Source organism: Anguilla anguilla, chromosome 7, assembly GCF_013347855.1.
Source record: "Anguilla anguilla isolate fAngAng1 chromosome 7, fAngAng1.pri, whole genome shotgun sequence".
Lineage (NCBI taxonomy): Eukaryota > Metazoa > Chordata > Actinopteri > Anguilliformes > Anguillidae > Anguilla > Anguilla anguilla.
In genome coordinates, this window is record NC_049207.1 from 4,646,247 (window position 1) to 4,666,009 (window position 19,763).

At 47.4% G+C, this 19,763-nt stretch overlaps 1 protein-coding gene across 3 annotated transcripts in view; it reads right to left on the reverse strand.

The window, feature by feature from the left end:
* Window positions 1-19,763, reverse strand: part of ppfia2 (PTPRF interacting protein alpha 2) — a 156,383-nt gene that overhangs the window by 37,124 nt on the left and 99,496 nt on the right. For all 3 annotated transcript variants that reach the window (XM_035426739.1, XM_035426738.1, XM_035426740.1), the window contains 6 exons: window positions 13,041-13,142; window positions 9,853-10,017; window positions 8,258-8,332; window positions 4,175-4,285; window positions 1,692-1,913; window positions 375-521 (listed from right to left, as the gene is read on the reverse strand). In XM_035426739.1, coding sequence (XP_035282630.1) covers window positions 375-521; window positions 1,692-1,913; window positions 4,175-4,285; window positions 8,258-8,332; window positions 9,853-10,017; window positions 13,041-13,142 — 822 coding nt within the window. The remainder of the gene's footprint in view (window positions 1-374; window positions 522-1,691; window positions 1,914-4,174; window positions 4,286-8,257; window positions 8,333-9,852; window positions 10,018-13,040; window positions 13,143-19,763) is intronic.

Below are 19,763 nucleotides of genomic sequence, written 5' to 3' on the forward strand. Positions count from 1 at the left end.
TTAGCGCATGACCGCACGCTGACAGGAAACGACGGCTGTCCCTCGCCAGTCCGTGCTCACTCAAATTGACGGCGACGGGGGGGGGGGGGGGGGGCGGGGGCAGGGAGCGCGCTGAAGCAATCGGACGGGCTGACAAGCAACACGACCAGACGTTTCAGGATCGGGATGAAGATTGAAATTAGAGAATACAAAGAAAGTCCTTTTTTATTTAAAAAAAATAATAAATAAATAAATAAATAAACATAACGGTATATTGTGTATTTGGTGTTTCGGTATGGCTCGGTTAGGGACGTGCCATTGCTAACTGAACAGTGGGGGTCCTGAGGACCGCAACTTTGGCCCTCAGGACCGTGCCTCTGGCCCTCAGGACTGACCTGTCTGAGGAAGGCCTCCTTGTTGACCAGCTCGGTCTCCAGCTTGTCGCTGATGTCGTGCAGGGAGGTGGACTCCCGCTGAGCGCTCAGGTAGCGCTTCTCCAGGGTGACGATGCGCTCCTCCATGTCCTCCTTCTGACACATGGCCTGCAGGCAAACGCGTTACCATGGACGCGCATACGCACACACACCCACACATCTACATGCCGATACACACGTGTGCATGTGTGCAAAATTGTACATATAAACATTTATAAATGCACACAGGCATGTGACATGTAGGAACACATGCATGAATACATACATACATACATACACAGAGCGAGGTTTGTCAGTCTTTCTAAACTGGCTTTATATAAGACCGCTAGGTCTTACCGGTCTATATATTGTTACCGCTTGCTCTTACTGGTCTATATATTGCTGGCATACATACAGAGTACAGCACGTCATATGTGATGGGTAAGGAAATACACGATGGCGCAGGTGATATACTCAACACCCTCACCTAATCAGCACAAATCAGCAAAGCTGCCGCGATCATCAGTGATGAAAAGCGGTTCTGAACCCGGGGGTCAGCTCACACTCAGCCGACAGAAAAGGGGACGACCGCGTCTTACGGGGAGAGCTGCTAAGCATGCGGCCTCTATTACCAGCCCTTTCCCCGGGGGAGAGGTTCCCGAATTAATGCCGCCTCTGAAGTGCTCTCTGTGTGTGTGATCTGCGCTCGGCGCACGTCCGCAGTGGCATTACCTGCATTAAGGAGCACTGGAGCGCATATGTATATGAGCAATTACCATTACAAGAGGACGGGAGGTAATGGGTGTAATCTCCAGCAGTCATGGGGGGTGGGGGGGGTGGGTTAGAGTGATTGCAAACCCGGGGAGTCCATGGTCACCACATACCATTCAAAAGCAGACTGATAGCCATAGACATGCTCTCGCTCTATAGCTACAGACAGATCACAGCGTAGTGTATGCTGTATGCATGCACGTATCAACGTGTGCACATATATGTATATATACATCTATTTGCTTACGTGTGTGTGTGTGTGTATGAGAGAGCGTGCATGACAGTGTGTGTGTGTGTGCATGCGTGTACGCATGCATATGTGTGTGTGTGTGAGTGTGTGTGTGTGTGTATGAGTGTGCGTCTGTACGCATGTGAGCATGTGTGCGTGTGTGTGTGTGTGTGTGTGTGCCTGTGTGTGTGCGTGTGTGCGAGTGTATGGGTGTGTATGTGTGTATTTGTTCATGTGTCTATGCACACACCTGCACACCTGCACGCGCTCCTGGCTGCATTCCGCCCTGACGCACCCACCTCCTTGATGTCCCGCTGGTACTTGTTGTTCATCTCCTCGGACTTGATGAGGTCCTTGCGGGCGGTCTCCAGCTCCTGCTCCACCTCGGACACGCGGGAGGACAGGGAGGACATGCGCTCCTTCATCTGGGCCAGCTCGTAGTTCTGCTTCTCCAGCAGCTCCTGCAGCTCCACCACCTGGCTCGCCTCCTTGGCCGACTCCATGGAGCCGTTCGACAGGCGCTGCTCGCGGTAAGACCGGGGTGGGGGGGGGGGGGGGGGGGGGGGGGGGGGGGGCGAGGGGGGCGGGAGGAGAAACGTTCAGACACACCACATGTATCTGGCGTAGAGGGGAAGCAGAGGAGTGTGGGTACCCCGCTCCTGAAATCTAAAAGGTAACTTTCAAACCTGCTTCTCCCCCCAATGCGCATTCAGAATTTATGGAATCAAAAGAATCGAAAGTTCCCCACAAGGTCCTGAATCAACTCACCCATTTAAATTTCATGGTAAAATACTGGCAGCTGGGTTTCCAGAATTTTACCATATAAACAACTGCAACAGTATGTTCAGCATACTATATAGCAGCAGGCTGTATAACTTACAAATGTTAGCTGTTTCACTATAAATAATAGAACTATTTACATTTCTGCTGTTTACAATTTCACACCTTTGCAATTTTACAGACTTTTCAGAGACAAATTCATGGACATATTTTACAGTGCGCCTGAAAAAGGAACTTTCCGGATGTGAGAGCTGAACGTGCAAATTTACCGCTTAAAACCGCCACTGGAATATGGCCTAGTTTTTTTTTTGTGTTTAACAGACAAGGGCATTTCCACTGGAGTGTGACTGAACACCCTTGCAAAAATGGAAAAAGTCAAAAAGGTACAATTCGCTTCTTTCCCCTGGGGACACAGGGCTGCTCACAGGCCGCACAACCTTGCTGACGACGACAAAATTTTTAAAAAAAAGTTTCCTGTGGTAACTCACGCCTGTCATTAAAAATGACCAGACCTGGTGAACAGAACCGAGAAAGAGTGGCAGCCTGTGTTGCAGGATTCTGCCAGCCTGTGCTCGAGTGGCACTGGGGGGCACAAAAATAATTCCCTGGGAACTGTGTGTGTGTGGGGGGGGGGGGGGGGGGATCAACCTATTGTTATTTTCTGAAGACTAGGACCTGCTTATTCTCTTATCACTTACTATAGACAGCAGTCTGGCCATCTTTCTACTTTAAAAACTAACCCGGCAGTTCATTATCCCTGCATTCGCAAGCAGCGGAGAGCTCGCCCATCTTCATGGAAATCTCAATGTCAGACAGGACCTCAGAACCCCCCCCGCCCCGCCCCCCCCCCCCCACCCCCCCCCCCCCGCGCCGCTACATCATAAATCCACGGGCTGACAGTGAGTGATTCAGAGCCCTGGGGTTACGCGAAGACGTGCTGCCCCGCCCGCGTACCCCGCGCGCCCCCGTCCCCCTCGCTCGCTAACGACCCGCCGCGATTCGGCTACCGGCCAATCCCAGACAGGCTCCGCTGCCGACGGTGCTCAAGACTGAAGCCTGTTTCATCTGAGAGAGAAAAAAAATAACCGATTCATTTCAAATGCAGGAAGCAAACGGCGCCGGCCTTGGTGAAAGGTCCGCGCCGATGGCTTTTCGACTCCGCAGGGTCCTCCTTCTCTGTCCCGAATGCGAGAACCGCGTTTGAAGACGGTGGAAAACCACATTTCTGTGCTCTTTTCTTCTACAGGAAACAGAGGTGCGTCATTTGCTTGCTGCCTCACTCTCCCTCTCTCCCTTGAGAAAGACAGAGTGCTGGAAGCTGTATTAATCTGTGGTGGATATATTGGTTTGTCAGGTGGCTTATTTGAAAATCAGCAGCGTGTCTTTGCTCAGGTACGCAAAGCAAATTTTACCAAATTTTACCGCACCGCATTCCACATGAGGAACTGAGGTCCTCCACGTTTGTATTATTTTTCGTGCCCCTTCTACACGAGGAGATCATTAGCCAGGTACATCACAGAGTCCCTGTGCAAACACGGGTGGCACAGCGCATATCGCCTCACAGCGAGGAGGCTGCGAGTTTGAATCCCAGCCGAGGGGGAGTCGGCGTGTCTCCCCCGAGTCCGCGCGGGTTTCCTCCGGGTACTCCGGTTTCCTCCCACAGTCCAAAGACAGGCAGCTTCGGTTAATTTGGAGAGGCTAAATTGCCCTTGGATGTGTGACTGAATGGTGTGTGGGCCCTGCGATGGCTTGATGTCCAGGTTGTATTCCTACCTCTCACCCACTGCATGCTGGGATAGGCCTCAGACCACCCCACAACACTTACCAGCAGTTTGTAGGTTGAGCAGTGCAAATACAGTTCACAGTATTAGTTTACTACCTTAAATATAATATTGGAAGCCCCCGTGTGAAAACAGAGGAGAGGGAGAAGAGAAGAGAGGAAAGAGATGGAAGAGAGGGAAAAGAGAGGGAGAACGTGCAGAGTGGAAGTGTGTTTTCCTACCTTGCCATGAACCTTCTGCCCGGCGTCCGTGCTCTCCAGCAGGTCCTCGGCCCCCTCCCCTGACGCCACCTTCCTCTGGATGTGCGCATTCTGCTCTCGCAGCGCTACAATCTGCAAAAACCGCGCAGAAAACCCGCCAAATCTTACACTTCAGAAATCAATAAATAAGTCAATCTTAAGTCAAACTGTTTGACTCATTTCAAGATTTGCCAACGGGGTAAGACAATTTCACTCGTCAAGCAAAACGTAACTTAAAAAGAGCAAATATTTTGTACTTGAGAGAAAAAAATATATGATTTTAAGACTCATTACAAGACTTGTTAAGACAGACCCTTTTAAGCCTAAATATAAGACTAAAACACTTGAGATTGACTTTTTGTGCACAGAGTGCAAAAACAGCTAGCCTCAAAGAAACTTGCTTCAAACATAATTTCATTAACCAGGTTTTATTACCAAGGAAATATATTTATTAAACAAAAATGTTGTGCCTGAGGTTCACTATTTAATTGTAAAAGCACATTACACAGGTTCACGGAGACAGAACTAGTATTTACTTGAGGCTGACAAGCACAAAGCATAAAGGTGCAGGATGAGCAATTATTTCCACCATCAGTAACTGACACGATGACGGTTAATTATAGCTGCCGCTGGCACTCACGTTGTTGCGAGCGAAGTCGTGTATCGCCGCAAAAAATAGATTATCGTAATTATTTTGCTCAGCGAACCTCATACCTCTCCTTCAGCTGGAGTGTTTGACAAACAGTCGTAATCTGCTTGATTGTGTTTCCGTGGGCTGGGAACGATAACAGCAATTATGTTTCTCTCCGACAGCGCGCGGTTAACAGCGCTGGCCGACGTTCGCGTCGCCCTTCTCCCCAGGTCGTCGGCGTCAGACCGATTATAGCCGTCCGAAAGAAGCACCGGATCCTAGGCCACGGCCTTTGCTTGTGTGCTGTGCTCCTTCATACGTTTGTGAACGCCTACCCTGATGTGGTGACAGGTGCAATAGGAATGAATGGAAACATCTTCCATTTTAATTCATGTAAAATCCGAACTTCAGAAAAGCACAACCCTACCTTACCGCGGAAAAAAGAGCAAGCACATCGGAGGCCCATAACTATTCGCATCTTAGTTGTACATGCTGTACAACAGAGAGTACGTGGACTTGTTCTATAAAGCGTTATATTGCAATAAAGGTTGGGGATTAAAACAAACAACACATGTACTGTAACAACACAAATTGATACGTAATATGCAGCTGGCGCTCACGTTTTGAGGTGCATTTTCTTACATGGTTAATTTTATCGGTTTCTATTGTCCTCTAATGAAACATTAGTGAGTCACTCCCTAAAAGGCCTAAATATACCCCTGAAACTCAGGTAAGATATTCTCACAAGCTGTTTTCTCACGTAACAGGCTTTAAACAGAGGGAGTAAAAAAAAGTCTAAAATCAAAATAGCATAACCGTAAATAACACTAATCAGCATAGCACCAGGAATATGCCAAGAGTGTGATCACAAAAGGACTTAGGGTATCGTTTTCGTTAAATGATGGAGGTGATAAGACTCTTCTCTTTTGCGTGTGAAATATAATCATTGTCGTCCAGCAGCAGGATATTAAATACCGCATTATTCATAAAACTTGCCCATTGTTAGTGATATAGATTGCCGTATTTATTTATTAATCGATGATGAAAACTGTCCCCTTCCAGTCCAGGCGTACATCAGTATTATTTATGGTGGTTTTACAAACTTTGAGTGGCTAGTTAGATTAAAATAATGTCTTGCTGTTTACAACAACAAAAACATCTTGATTAAAAAGGCTTTTTAGGACAAATATAACCCATACAAGGCTTTCAAATCAGAAATTGAGCCATCCTATGTTTTAGGTGTAGTGAAAGATTAACAAATCCCATTTTGCCTGATGGGAACACTGACAAAAAAATTCATATGAATCCAGAAAAATTCTAATCTGGTGGTTTCATTTTTCTATGCAGAACAGCAACGATGCCCTTAGACCTTAATTTCCAAGATATACGTCGTTTTTACGACATTGCGAGCTATGATCAATATACTAGTGCATCACGGAGCAAACGCTTCCCTTTGTTATTAGGGCACCTTTATTGGAATGGAACTCATTTGGGATGGATCACTCCCATGGTGAACCTGTAGGCCTCAAAAGCCTGCTAGTGGATTAAAGACAGAAGCCCGGGCCCACGGGCCCTTTATGGGCTTCTCTCAGTCCTCTACTCCCCTGCGAATATACAGCCCTGCCTCTATTACATTATATAAGCAGGGTTCACATAAAGTACAGCCTGTGGCTGAACCCATGCAACCATGAAGCATTGTTTCTGGAGCTATTTTCATTTCAACAGAAAACAAACTGCGTGGCAGAAGGTGTAGTACACCTGAAATTAGATGAGGAGAATGATCCATAAACAGACACGTGAGCCCGCATTAGTTATTAAACTATCGTCGGATGGCTCAGTAAAGAAATACCATAACAGAAAAAAATAATATGACTGAAGCCAAAACACCTCGCTTGCTGGAGGAAACAGTTCCTGCAGACAGCCGATCCAGAATCAATTAACCATCTGCCAAAATATCAGCCAGAGAGACGGACGCTCTCCTCGGACCCTCCCGAAACCTGGACATTTCAAATCCCCAGTCACCCGTGGCGACTGTTGCCAGGTAACGATCATTCCCTGTTCACACCTCTTCACTCAATCTCGCACCTGTCTCCTCGCTGAAGGGCAGGCGGGGGACCTGCCTGACAGCGATCGTGAGCGAGCAGGGCAGCCGTAGCCGCGGTAACCCGCGCACGCATCACTTCCTGTTTATGACAGCCTCGAGACGTGCGGCAGCTGCGACGGCGTTGATTAGGGGCATTCCAAAGCAAACGTCTGTCTGTGAGAGATCAGCAACTTCATCCAGAGAGCCATCAGGCAGGGTCTGCTGGGAGGAGCCTCCTGTTAAGGGGCTGTGTTAGAGCCTGGATGGGCCCCACGCTCTGGTGTCAAAAGCTGAACCGTGTCAGGGCCATGACGCACCTCTGTCTCCCGTCTGTGTGACTAGACTGCAGTGGAGGTTCCAGCAATGAGCAATTATTATTATTATTATTATTATTATTATTATTATTATTATTATTATTATTATTATTATAGAGTTGCAGAGGGGAAATCTAATCATTCTGAAATCTAAGCAGACTCTCAGATTCAATCTAAGCAGGAATGTTAAGTGTTTGTTAAGCATTGACGGACGCTGCTTTGCCGTGATTGGTCCAGGGGAGGCCGCGTGTAAAGCTTGCAGTGAGGAATAGCGCTTACTCACGCTGTCCGTGAGCGTTCTATCCCCTCCCCCCACCCTCCTGCTCTTCATCCTACCACCACTATGCCCTGCCCCCTCTACGGATGATCCCTTCCCCCCCTCCCCCACCCCCGGCCTCCACCCCCCCCCCCCCCCCTGCACCCGCCCTTTGATCACACGCCTTTATTACCGCGCAGGCACAGGGGCTAACGCGCGCAGGACAGGGCGGGGGGAGCGGGAACATTAAGATGATTTGCTCGCCCCCGCAGCGAGGGGGGGGGGGGGGGGGGGGGGTTCTCATTGGGCTGCGGTGGAGCACTCGCCCCTGGGGGGACATTCAGCCGGAGCGCGAGCATCCACTGTTTACGCCACGCGGCTGTAGGGAGGGATGAAACGGCTACGCTAACAGCCCTACCGGAGCACACCAGCTCCAGGCCAGAAGGTTCCAGAACATTCTAGCAGTTCCAGCAAAAAAAACACTATCAGAGCGGAGCTTCCTTTTTCATTTCAGCATCCATTTAATACTGCAATGGAGAAGAAGAAGCATGTGCCACCTTGTAGTAAAGACCATTCCCAAACCATGTGACACCTCAATGGCACCTGCCACTGGACTCATCACATGGGGGATGCGTGAGGGTAGGTCCCAACCCATGTGACACCTCAATGGCACCTGCCACTGGACTCATCATATGGGGGATGCGTGAGGGTAGGGCACAGAATTCCACCCTCGTGGGAGGAGTCAGTCCAGACAAGGAAAGGAGAAAGGGTGACGTCTTACCTCCTGATTGGCCGCTGTCAGCTCCTCCTCCAAGGCCGTGACCCTCTCCAACGACACCCTCAGCCTTTCCCTCACCTGCAACCAGCAGAAAGGACAAGTTACGCAATCCTGTACTATATCAGCTATGGGTCCAGGTGTCTGGGAAGAGTACGGACCACCAGAAGGCTACGGGTTCGAGTTCTCTAAACGAGGCTGTGGATTTACCCTTGGGCAAGGTCCATCCCTTAATAAAGTTTAAAAAGCAAATATCCCGTTGTGGGAAAGGATGATGTGTCAAACAAAGGCTATGTACAGTAAGCCACTCTCAATGAGAGTATTTGTGAGGGAAGTTATGCCTGCTTCTTTGGCTCATGGGATAGATAGATTGTAGACAGAGTAATACTAAATAAGACCAACACTGCTCTTTCCTCAACCTCCTTCCTCTGATGTTGGGTCTCTCTCCAGCACAGGGCTTTGGGTTTTATCGTTTTTATTTTACATGATGACTGCCTACCCCCTCAAGCTCTTTTTTGAACAAATATTTCCCACGTTCGCTTCACCCAGGTAAAGCTACAGCTAAAGTGTGTCCACTCCTTTGCCTGCCTATCTGAAGGGGTGGCACAGTTCTTTCTGATACAAAACGAAAGCCTGTAGCCGTCTGGCCTGTAGCCGTCTGGCCCTGGTTACATCGGGACTCCTGATTGATTTAAACCCACCCTACTCCTGGCAGGGTGAAGCCATTTGTGTCCTGACCTCCAATTATAGTGGTTTAAGATACAGTCCAGGCCCAAACCCGCTATTCATAGGCTACCAGTCTACACTCAAGGTAATCGCATTCATTGGCTAAGACAGTCGGGTTGGGTTTGCCTCAGCCGAGGTTCCCTCAGCCATTTTCCGACAGAGAGGCACTTCCTCTTTCCTCTCAGTTACTGGGTGTCTCTCCACCCCTCGGCACCGTAAGGTCCTTCCCAGCTGGCACCCCGTACCAGTCACACCGAAAGTATTACCCAGCAGCCTCTGCGGGAGAAGACTGGGGCGAAGACGGAATTACTGGGCGGCAGATTTTCCGTGGGAGGCGGGGAAAGCGCACCGGGGGGAAACCGCCGATGAATCAAAACCGGTTTATTCCTCCCGTTGCCGGCAGCGGAGACGTTATAAATGACGGGGGGGTGGGGGGTGCGGGGAGGATGGGGGCGGGGGTTCGCTCGAATTCAGCAGCGGAGCCGGCAAAATGGATTCCGCGGTGAGTGATGGTGCGGTAGGATTTCGCGCCGTTAATCAACTGAGCCTCCGGGATCCTCGGGGAAGCTGGGCATGGCCCGGGACAATGGGAAATGAGGCACTGCCCTCAGACCCTGTAAAACTGGAGCATCAGGAGACACAGCACAATGAGAGACTCAAGAACCCCAGGCCACAGCCAGACACGTTGGGGGCCTCCTGTGTGTCCGTCGCAGCTAGCGACTTAACACCGGAAATCAATTCAAATTTTGAAACCCAACTGTCGGCAGTTAAAGAGTAAGCTGGATTCCAAGTCACCGGAGAACTGAAACTGACAGGTTGTTAAGGTCCGAAAGTCTTTTTAAAAAAAAGCTTTTTTGGGGTGAGGGGTTTCTTACCTTCTCGTCCAGAGCCTTGTGGTGCTCGAACAGGGACTTGAGCGCTTTGAGCACCTCGACCTCGCTGGAGACGCCCGAAGGCGACTGGGCCTGCCTCTTGACCACGGTCATGCGGAGCGACCGCTCGTGTCGGGACACAAGGCACTCCAAATGCTCCAGCAGCAACTGAGGAGGGACACGCCAAAAAATGATGAGCTTCACTGATCAGTAGTCAGTCATACAGCAGGTGTCTCAGATTTACAGGTAAAATGATGTGTGGAACGATGTGTGGAACGCATGATTATTTTAGATACACTACAAGTAAAGCAACTTCCTGATCGTGCTTTGATTGTTAAATTACATAACCTGTGAAAAGATCCCACGAACACAAAAGACCAGATCCAATCAAATGCACAGACTGTTGAAGGGCATATGCAATTCAGTTAAAACCCTCAATAAAAAAACTGCTTTGCATGCACTCTCAGTAGCATGACTGGAGGTGGTGGGTTGTACCAATGAAGAATCGTTTTCATGGAATAACTGACCATGGATTCTTGTTCGTCAGTTAAAATGACAGTTAGACTGAACCACCTTTTCTTGCTTTGTGTTCTGGATCTCATTTCTAGCTTTCTAAATTCAGTTCAATGTTCCTCCTAGCACAGCAGTCCGGGGGGGGGGGGGGGGGGGGGGGTGCTGGCAGGACATTAACCTGGCCCTTTTTACTCCTTCTGTCTGCGATCCGGTTTTCCCACGGCTGCCCTAAAGAGGGCGTTCACTGTGCAAGCTAAGCTAAAACAGTCCCTCTCAGGCGCCGCCTCATACTGAAGAAGGGAGATAATGCGCCGCGTGACTCCCTCTCTGCTGACTGGCTGAGTTCAGCTCTCACCGCAGCCCCCATATCACCAGCATAACTGAGCCACAGAGACAAGCCCGTATGAGCCTTCCTGTCCTGTTTATAGCCCTCATGTCTCAGCATCACACCGTGATCAATGTCGGCAATGATTCCCTTAATCACAACTCACATTATCTTATTAAAATGACAAAAATGATACAATAATATCGCAGAATTGACATTACTGGGTATTAAAATTGACTACAATTGGCTGTAGCTGGGCCTTAAAGCACTTCCAGCTCAATTTAAAATGGAGATGATTAATTAAAACACATTTCCCAGCAGGTTTGCTAAAAGGAAATAAGGGAAGAGTTTAAGAGATTGGAGTTGAATGTCCCAAATACAAATTTAGGGAGCTTCAGGTGTTTCTGTTGTACTCTGATTGGTCAAAACACTGTACATCCTGGTAAACCACCCACCTCCCTCAACACCAGTAGCTTGGAGTGAAACTTGACATTGGAATTCCCTGAGGTTGCCCGGTGACCTGTGATGTCACAATTGCAATTATTTTGTCACTTTACATGTCACTTTGTGCAGTCACTTCCCTTTCGCTTGTTTTTGGCACATCGTGAAGGCGATCCCCAACACTGTTACTGGGAGTAGCGCCACCCAAAATCGATGCGACCGATCAATCGATCGATTGGGGGAGAGGAGCCGACGGGACGTCCTGTTTGCCCTTGAGCGGGCGAAGACACCTGTCAGCAGCCGGAGACGACAGCTTACAGGTTACAGTTCAATTAGCCAGTGTGGCTGCTACCCGGGTCTCACGCCAGCCTGTCAGTCTGTCAGGATAACAAGCGCCCCCCCCCCCCCCCCCCCCGCCCCCAACACCCCCCTCCCCCGTCCTGCTCTCCCCAGCTGCCTACATCTCTCTCTCTTCCTTTCTTCATCAACCACTTCAGCTGAAAGCACGCCTTTTCATCCAATAGCAAGGCATTAATTTACATCAATATATCAACCATATCCAATTCATTCAATTATGAAGAAACGGTCTAAAAACAGGCACAGTTATGCAAAGGATGACTCACAGATGCAGAAGACATGCAGAGCTGAAGTGCTCAAAGAGATAGAGGAAAGAAATGCTTTGGATCCATTGTCTTAGGAGATGTAAAATACAAGCATGCATCTTATGACCGGTTTACAGGGGATTAAGGAATGGGGTCAGTATGTTTAGATGTCAATTCATTGTCCTTATAATGGATTGACAAATTAAATGGCTATTGTTAGCATTTACTTTGTACTTTCAAATTCCCCTAGCCTACATTATGCATAGTCTTCAGTCTAGTCTTTAAGTCTTCAGTTAAATTTTGTATTAAAACACACCAACCATTTTTAAAAAAGTAAAATACTCAAGGGAAACACTGCAGTTTTTTTTATATGATCATTTTCAGAATAACTTTAAAAAGCAATGTGTTGGGAGGTATAGTGCAGCGAACAGTATAAATGTCGTCAGTGGAAATAAGCGGTGAGAGAAAATGGGAAAGTGCTGCTCTTCAGGATAATCGACCAAACATAAGATATCTGAGGATCTGACAGAGAGGATCTTTCCCTTGAGTACCGAACACAGACAGGTGGGCTAATATATGCTCTCCAACAATACTGTATTTCTGTCATTAGCTACAGCTGAACCTTGCATTAAGCTGCGAAAGTAAAGTTGTATTTTGTAAGACTGTATTTTCATTGTTTATGTTTGAAAACTGTGAGCCAACTTTTCAAAATGTTATAAAATGAATAATAAATCATTTTTTTTATTTCAAACTTCCTTGACTGCCTTTTTTATTGCATTAAATTACCCAACTTTTCAAGTCATGACCACACCCACTGATAACTTCACTTTCTCATTCAGCGCAGATCATTTATGCAGAAAAATGTTTTTAAAAAACTCTTGAAAATAAAATGCTAGTGACAACTGCCACAATGATGAAAATCCAAAGTCATTGCAATCCAAAAAGGTAGCTTTCAGAAAGAGGGACATCATCTGTACTGGCCAATGAGACTGAGGTCAGGCACTGATATTTGAAAACTTGTTAGAGATAGAGAGTGATGAACACTGACACTCTCTGCACTGATGGACACTCCCTGCTGTGATGGACACTCTCTGCACTGATGAACACTCTCTGCACTGATGGACACTCTCTGCTGTGATGGACACTCTCAGCACTGATGAACACTCTCTGCACTGATGGACACTCCCTGCTGTGATGGACACTCTCTGCTGTGATGGACACTCTCTGCACTGATGGACACTCTCTGCTGTGATAGAGACTCTCTGCACTGATGAACACTCTCTGCTCTGATGGACACTGCCTGCACTCACCCTGGTGTTGTTCCTCTCTGCCTTCAGCTCGGAGATCTCCTCCTCCTTCTCCAGCAGCTGCTCCCTGCAGGCATTCAGCTCCTTGGTGAGGGCGGCAAACTCCTGCAGGAGGGAGGAGGCAGAGGAGGACCAGGTCAGGATTACAGTACAGCACAGGATTACAGTACAGTAAATCACATTACATTACATTTAGGGGACACTCTTATCCAGAGGGACTCACACACCTTTTTACATAGCATTCACATTGCATCCATTTATACAGTTGGATATGTACTGAAGCCCTTCTGTCATTGAGAAAGATCAGTTGATTCACACATCAATCAGCAAAGAGACAAACTCCAGTCACTGCAGACCACCAGATCTACAGGGCTGCTCTTAAACTGGCCGTCAGTGGGAAGTGTCTCAGCGATGTTTCTGCGCTTCCTGTTTCCTGTTCCTCGCCGTGTTCCATTTGCTGGCAGGACAGCGGGACAGTCAGCTTGCATGCTGTCATCGCCGATAAATACGAGCCTCTGCCAGGTACTGTCAGCCGGCACCGAAGCCAACCATACAAATTAATCCCAACCTGCTTCTCAGAGAGCGGAACGTCCAGCGCGGAATGAAAATAAATAAATAAATAAATAAATAAAGGCTTTAGGGTGCGAGAGCCGTGACCTGCACGCAGGGGCATTAAAGAGGATCGCCCCGGACAGCTGTGCGGCAGGGGTGGGCACTGGGGCTGGTTGACTCTGCACTCAGGGGAATGAAGTTCGCAGCCGCCGCTGCCGCCATCACGAGCCATTAGGAATTAATCCCATTACAACCCGCACGCGATTGGACGAGACCACAAACCAGCGAAGCAGTGCGGACACATGACCCGATAGCCATTTCCAATAAATGCTTGCCTTGTTTTAAAAAAAAAAAAAAAAAAAATCATTTTGGATTTCCATAAACATTGGCAAAATAAAATATAATGAGTCAAATGACCTGAAGCAATAAAAAAAGGTCAGCCAACTGGCAAGTGCCATGGAAGCTATTGACGACCAGCGACCAGCCAATAGGAGCATGTTAAATCGCATGAAATATGAATGACCTAATTTCTCACCGGGACGGGGCATTCAAGTCCACTCCTGCCCTACGGGGGGATTTTGCTTCTGTTGGGGGATTGAATGCCAACTTCTGATCTGAATCATTTAATACTCCAAATCATTCACGAGATCTGAGATTTTGGCTGCGTATAACCGATAAGCTGTTCTTGTCTTGCCTATATTCATTTTTTTAAATTGTTTTTTTCCGCAATTTGTAATAATGGATGATAAATGTACAGTATAAACACAATTTATTTGCTCCATATTTTAGGAGACAGGAGACAGCACATGACCTAGGGCCTCTTCAAGGGCAGAATGCTTCCTTTATGCGTGTATTGATTTTTTCCCCCCCAACTCCACATCAGAGTTCATCTTATGTCAGCTGGCTAATTGTGTATGGATCATGGGGGCTGATCATATTCAAGGGTCACAGGAAAGGCCTAGAGCAGTGATTCCCCACCATGTTCCTGGAGATCTACCATCCTGCAGGGTTTCATTTCAACACTAATTTGACACACCCAGTTCTATTATTTAGCAACTCAAAAACATCTGGTTGTATGAGGCATGCTTTCTTAGGGTTGCAGTGAAAACCTACAGGATGGTAGATCTCCTGGAACAGAACAGAGAACCAATGGACTATACGTTGAACATTAGTTTCTTTACAAAAAATGTATATTGAGATCTGGTTTCATGATAAGATATCTCCTCGTGAGAAACCTCACAACAACCAAACTGACAAGGCCTTGATTCAGTCCATAACGTTAAACTATCATGTCTTTTACATGTGGTAACATAACACCAGGATTTGCTGGGACTGTCGGGCTGGCATGAGGAAGCAGCTTTGTGAGCTTAGCACGTTAGCACGATTACAAGTCTTCCCTTGTTCCAAACCATGCCTTTAATCAACTGACTTCATTAAATCAATCAAGGAACATTCTGTTATTTGAGCCAGGGAGTTAAGAGAATTAAAGAGAGTGGCCTCTTCTTTTTCAAGACATAATACTAATGACCTTGTCACGGTAGATTTGTGAGACACAAACTTTGGAAGAGCTAAAAGATTACACCTTTAAAAAGGGCAACTCCTGCACTTAACATTCTACGGTTGCACAGGACACTGTTGCACCTTTCAGTAAGTATGCCAGGAATAATGGAAAATACTTCTTTTATTCAGCTAATACTTTCAAGATGAATATAATTGCATAGGGAATATCATGAAGATTAGCTCAGAACACTTTTGACATTAGTTTCTTTTTTATGTACTTTTATTCTTTAAATAATGTACTAAATGTTTTTTTTTTTTAAATCAGCATTGAGACCTGGTTTCATGATAAGATATCATCTCTCGAGACACATTACAACAATCAAACTGATGAGGACTGATTCAGCCCATAATATTACAATAACATGCTTTTTCATGAATAACGTGTAACTCCAGGATTTCAGAGTTAAGGAAAAGTTTGCAGCAGCTACTCTAGCAGCTGCGATCATATTTTTCCCATTACCCTCTCCACTGGTGAAAACAGAATGACAATCCAAATTATGATCCCTTGTCCTAATATGCCGACGGGACACGACGTTCACTTGACATACGGTTCCGTTCCTAATTTTAAGACTCTGATCTGATCTCTGTTTTCCCTCCTACTGCTCTTGGCACAGTATTTTATTTGTAATCCCAATCGACAGATATTTATATCGCCTCTAATTTTAGTTCTGGAGGCGGTTGCTTAATTTGTCTTTACGTGATTGTAACCATTTACACAGTGGGAGGGGGGGTGGAGCTGTAAGTCATTCCTGGGGGGGGAACAGGGTTTTCTTTAGCAACGGGGTAAAAAGCAATCGTTCCGCTCGCGACGCCACGCGGAATCGGAGAGACGCCTCTTTCGCCACACCGTCCCGTGATGCGGTGCCTTTGTGTCATCGCCGCGGCGACAAGGCGGCGAGACCCGGAGAGAACCGGACGCGAGGTTCCACGGCGGGCGAGCAAGCGAGCGAGCAACCGGTGGCGGGAGACACCGGCGAGCCCGACGGTCGACCCGTTCCGGTCCCGTTCTGCAAAAGAGCGCCGGAGGGACCACAATGTCGCTGGGGGGGGGGGGGGGGGGGGGGGGGAATACCGCGCATGCCGTTGCGTTCCTGTACTAACGATCGCCCTCGTTCTGGGGCCTTCTGTGAGCCGAACTTCCTTTTATCAAGTAGTTCCTGAACTATATAACATTACATTACAGGCATTCAGCAGACGCTCTCATCCAGAGCGACTTACACAATGTCTTCTCATAGCATTTACATTGAATCTATTTATACAGCTGGATATACACTGAAGCAATGCAGGTTAAGCACCTTGCTCAAGGGTACAACGGCAGTGCTCTACATGGGAATCGAACCTGTGACCTTTTGGTTGCAAGACCAGCTCCTCACCCATTATACTGCACTGCCGCCCAAACTAACAACCTCCCTCGTTCTGGGGCTCTTTTGTGAGCCGATATTCCTTCCATCGGTTTGGACAGCGCACTACTGTCCCACAGGAAGACCGTATTTGACAGGATCATTACTAAAATACTGGAGCTTTAAAAGCGCCTCACACACACTTCAGCAGATACTAAAATTCCAGTTGAAGATCAGGCTGCATCTCTACCATACAACCCTCTCCTTTTCTTTCACAACAGTAGACTTATTTCAGATTTAGAAGGTTGACAGGAGAGAAAACAGCGACCTGGCGATGCCCTCTAGCAGAACTGACTGAAATGTTGGGTTTATTGGAGAGAATAAAACCAGGGTGAAACTCTTTGTTTTGAATTTATTTCTTCACCTTGCAAGGCCTTTGGCTTTGTGTGCTTACATACGTCCAACTGATTCATGTCACAGCTCATGTCAAAAATACAGTGATGAAAAAATAATAAGCTTTCATCCCAACGTCCAATTAGAAACGCAAAACTACTTGTGTATAATAAGTTCTTACTATCAAAATGACTGATTAATATTTATGTTTCCTTTACACGTGTACCGTACAACAATCTGTTCTTTGAAGGACTGTGTGATGATGTACTGTATACGGCAAGTGTATGCTCTGCTGGACCAGAAAGTCATAGGTTTAAATCCCAAATCTGAACACACCAGCTTTATCCTCAAGCCAGGTAATTTATGCTGAGTTCTCTTGTGGGGAATCTCCGTGATAAGCCTGGAGTTCTGATTTGCTGTCAAGGATACAGTTACCACAGAAACAGCAGTACGGGTTCCACAAAAAACCCACACAAGTAGCAGGAATCAATGACCCGCCAGTTAACCAAGCAGGACTGCTGCAAATGGTAAACAACACAAAAGCTTGTAAGCCTGGTATTTGGTGAAGTTCGGACCTACTGCATAAACTGCCCACCGCTTTAAATCACCGTCCACAAAATTAACAACTACTGTACAGCTCACTGTGGACGAAAAAATATATTTAAGGCCTTTTGCCCCGTAGCCTGTACGGGAAAATTTAGCACGCTATAATTCCCATAGCACTCGACTTCACAGCCAGAATGTAATGTTTGAGAAACAAGACGGAGACGCGACCGTTAAAATGTCTTCTCTCGCTGAGAACATTACGCGGAGGAGAGGACTCGTAAAAAAAATAAAATAAAAGATTCTTTAAGGCTTCATCAAACAGGTCCATATTTAACCAGCCCCAGCGAGCCGGCTTTTTAACGAGAGCCACGTACTGGACGGCCGCCAGTCAGAGGGCGCTAGACGACGGCGATGAAACAGGAAGTCCCGCGGCGCTGCGCCGAGGCTCTGAGGGGGGGCGTGGCCACAGCCGCCTCCTCCTCACCCTCCTCATCCTCCCTCTCGCTCCCTCCAGCCCCGTCGCTATTAATTAACACCCTCTCACTTGTCTTCGGCGCCAACGTTTCCAGATTAATCCATCACACCGCGGCGAAGGAAAAGAGAGAGAGAGAGAGAAAGAGAGAGCAAAAAAAAAAAACTGTGAAATGCGCACAGGCAAAAAAAAAAGCTGTGTGCATTTATAATAGAGCTTTTGCAAAAGTAAATAAATAAAAAATCAGTTTGCATGAATTTAAAATAAGTCATCTTATGAGTTTTCAACAGAATTGCGTTGCTGGTGGGGGAAAAAAAGATGAAGGTCGCTCTGGGCATATTGACTTGTTACTGATTATATCTACATATGGGCTGCATCTGCAGTCACACCCCTGCTCCTGGAAACATGCAGCGACTCTTGAGTCATAACGGAGAGGATTAAATTTGACATTTACGTCTGGCGACATAAAACAAGCCTTCTTCATCCCCCCGGTCAGGCAAGGGGGATGTAATATGTCACCAGGCCACATAAAACCTCCAGCACAAATCTTTATGTTCACCATAAGGCTGAAACAATTTTAATAACTCGGATCTCCTTTCACCAATGAAATTCCTTTCTGAGCATGAATTATTATTCATACGCTTATATATGTATCGCATGACCCATTTGCTAGCAAGTAAGGCGGTTAGAAATTCCAGTGAATTCCGCCTATCGTCCTACTCAAAGAAAACAACGCAATGAAACATATGTGTTATTTCCCGAAGAGGCCTTCCCTCGAGCTCTGATCTGGTTTATCTGGCGGTAATAATACTACCGCTGGACCGAGCGGAAGTGCGGAGCGAATCGACGTGAGATGGGATCACAGGGAGACGCGGGAGATGGGCACCTCGGGCGTGGATGGCGGTGGGTGCGAGAGAGCGGGGGGGAGTGGTGGGGGGGCATAACCGACCATCTCCATTTCGCTTAGATGGCCGCCGTGCGCCCGCTCCGCGTTTCGCCGGACAGCTCTGCAAGGGGGGGGGTGGCAGGGGGGTGGGAGTTCCGACGCCGGGATGAGGGGGCTAGCGAAGCCTGCGGCTGACTGAGAGATGGTACTGGTGCATGCTGGGAGTGTCGCTGCCCACTGTGCGCGCCCTCTCCCCCCCACGCTGTGCCGGCGTATTCCATGTGACATTAACCGTTAAGAAGCGCTGTTTGGCGCCGTGGGCCCGCTACGCTGGAGCAGCTTAACGAGCTTAGCACGTTAGCACGACTACAAGGCTTCCCTTGTTCCAAACCGTGCCTTTAATCAACTGACTTTCATTAGATCAATCAAAGAACATGCTGCTCTTTGAGCCAGGATGTTGGAGAATTAACGAGAGTGGACTCTACTTATTCAAGACACAATACTAATAAGCTTGTCACTGTAGATTTGTGAGGCACGACATTGGAAGAGCTAAAAGATCAACTCCTGCACTTAACATCCTGAGTTTCCACAAGACATTGTAGACCTACTGTACCTTTCAGTGTACAGTAAGTATGGCTGGGACACTTAAAAAAAGGAATATAATTAGAATGTAAATACCATGAAGGCTAGCTCAGAGTTCAGTGTTTTGGACGCACAGAAATCCAGCAGGGCCTGATTTCATATGTCTTCCACTAAACCAGAGCACCTTCAGTCCATTGAGCAAAAAGGAAACAAATTACCTGAGCAAAAAATTCAATCTAAAAAGCTCTCCTCTTCTTCTCCTGTCTCTCATTTGCTGAAGTCTCCTGGGAAAGGTTTTTTTCCCAAAACAAAGGCTCCTTCCATTTTTTGCTGAAAAGTGCAGAGAATCGGGGCTCGGTTCGTCTAGTCTTATCACAACGGGCGCCGCCTCGTAC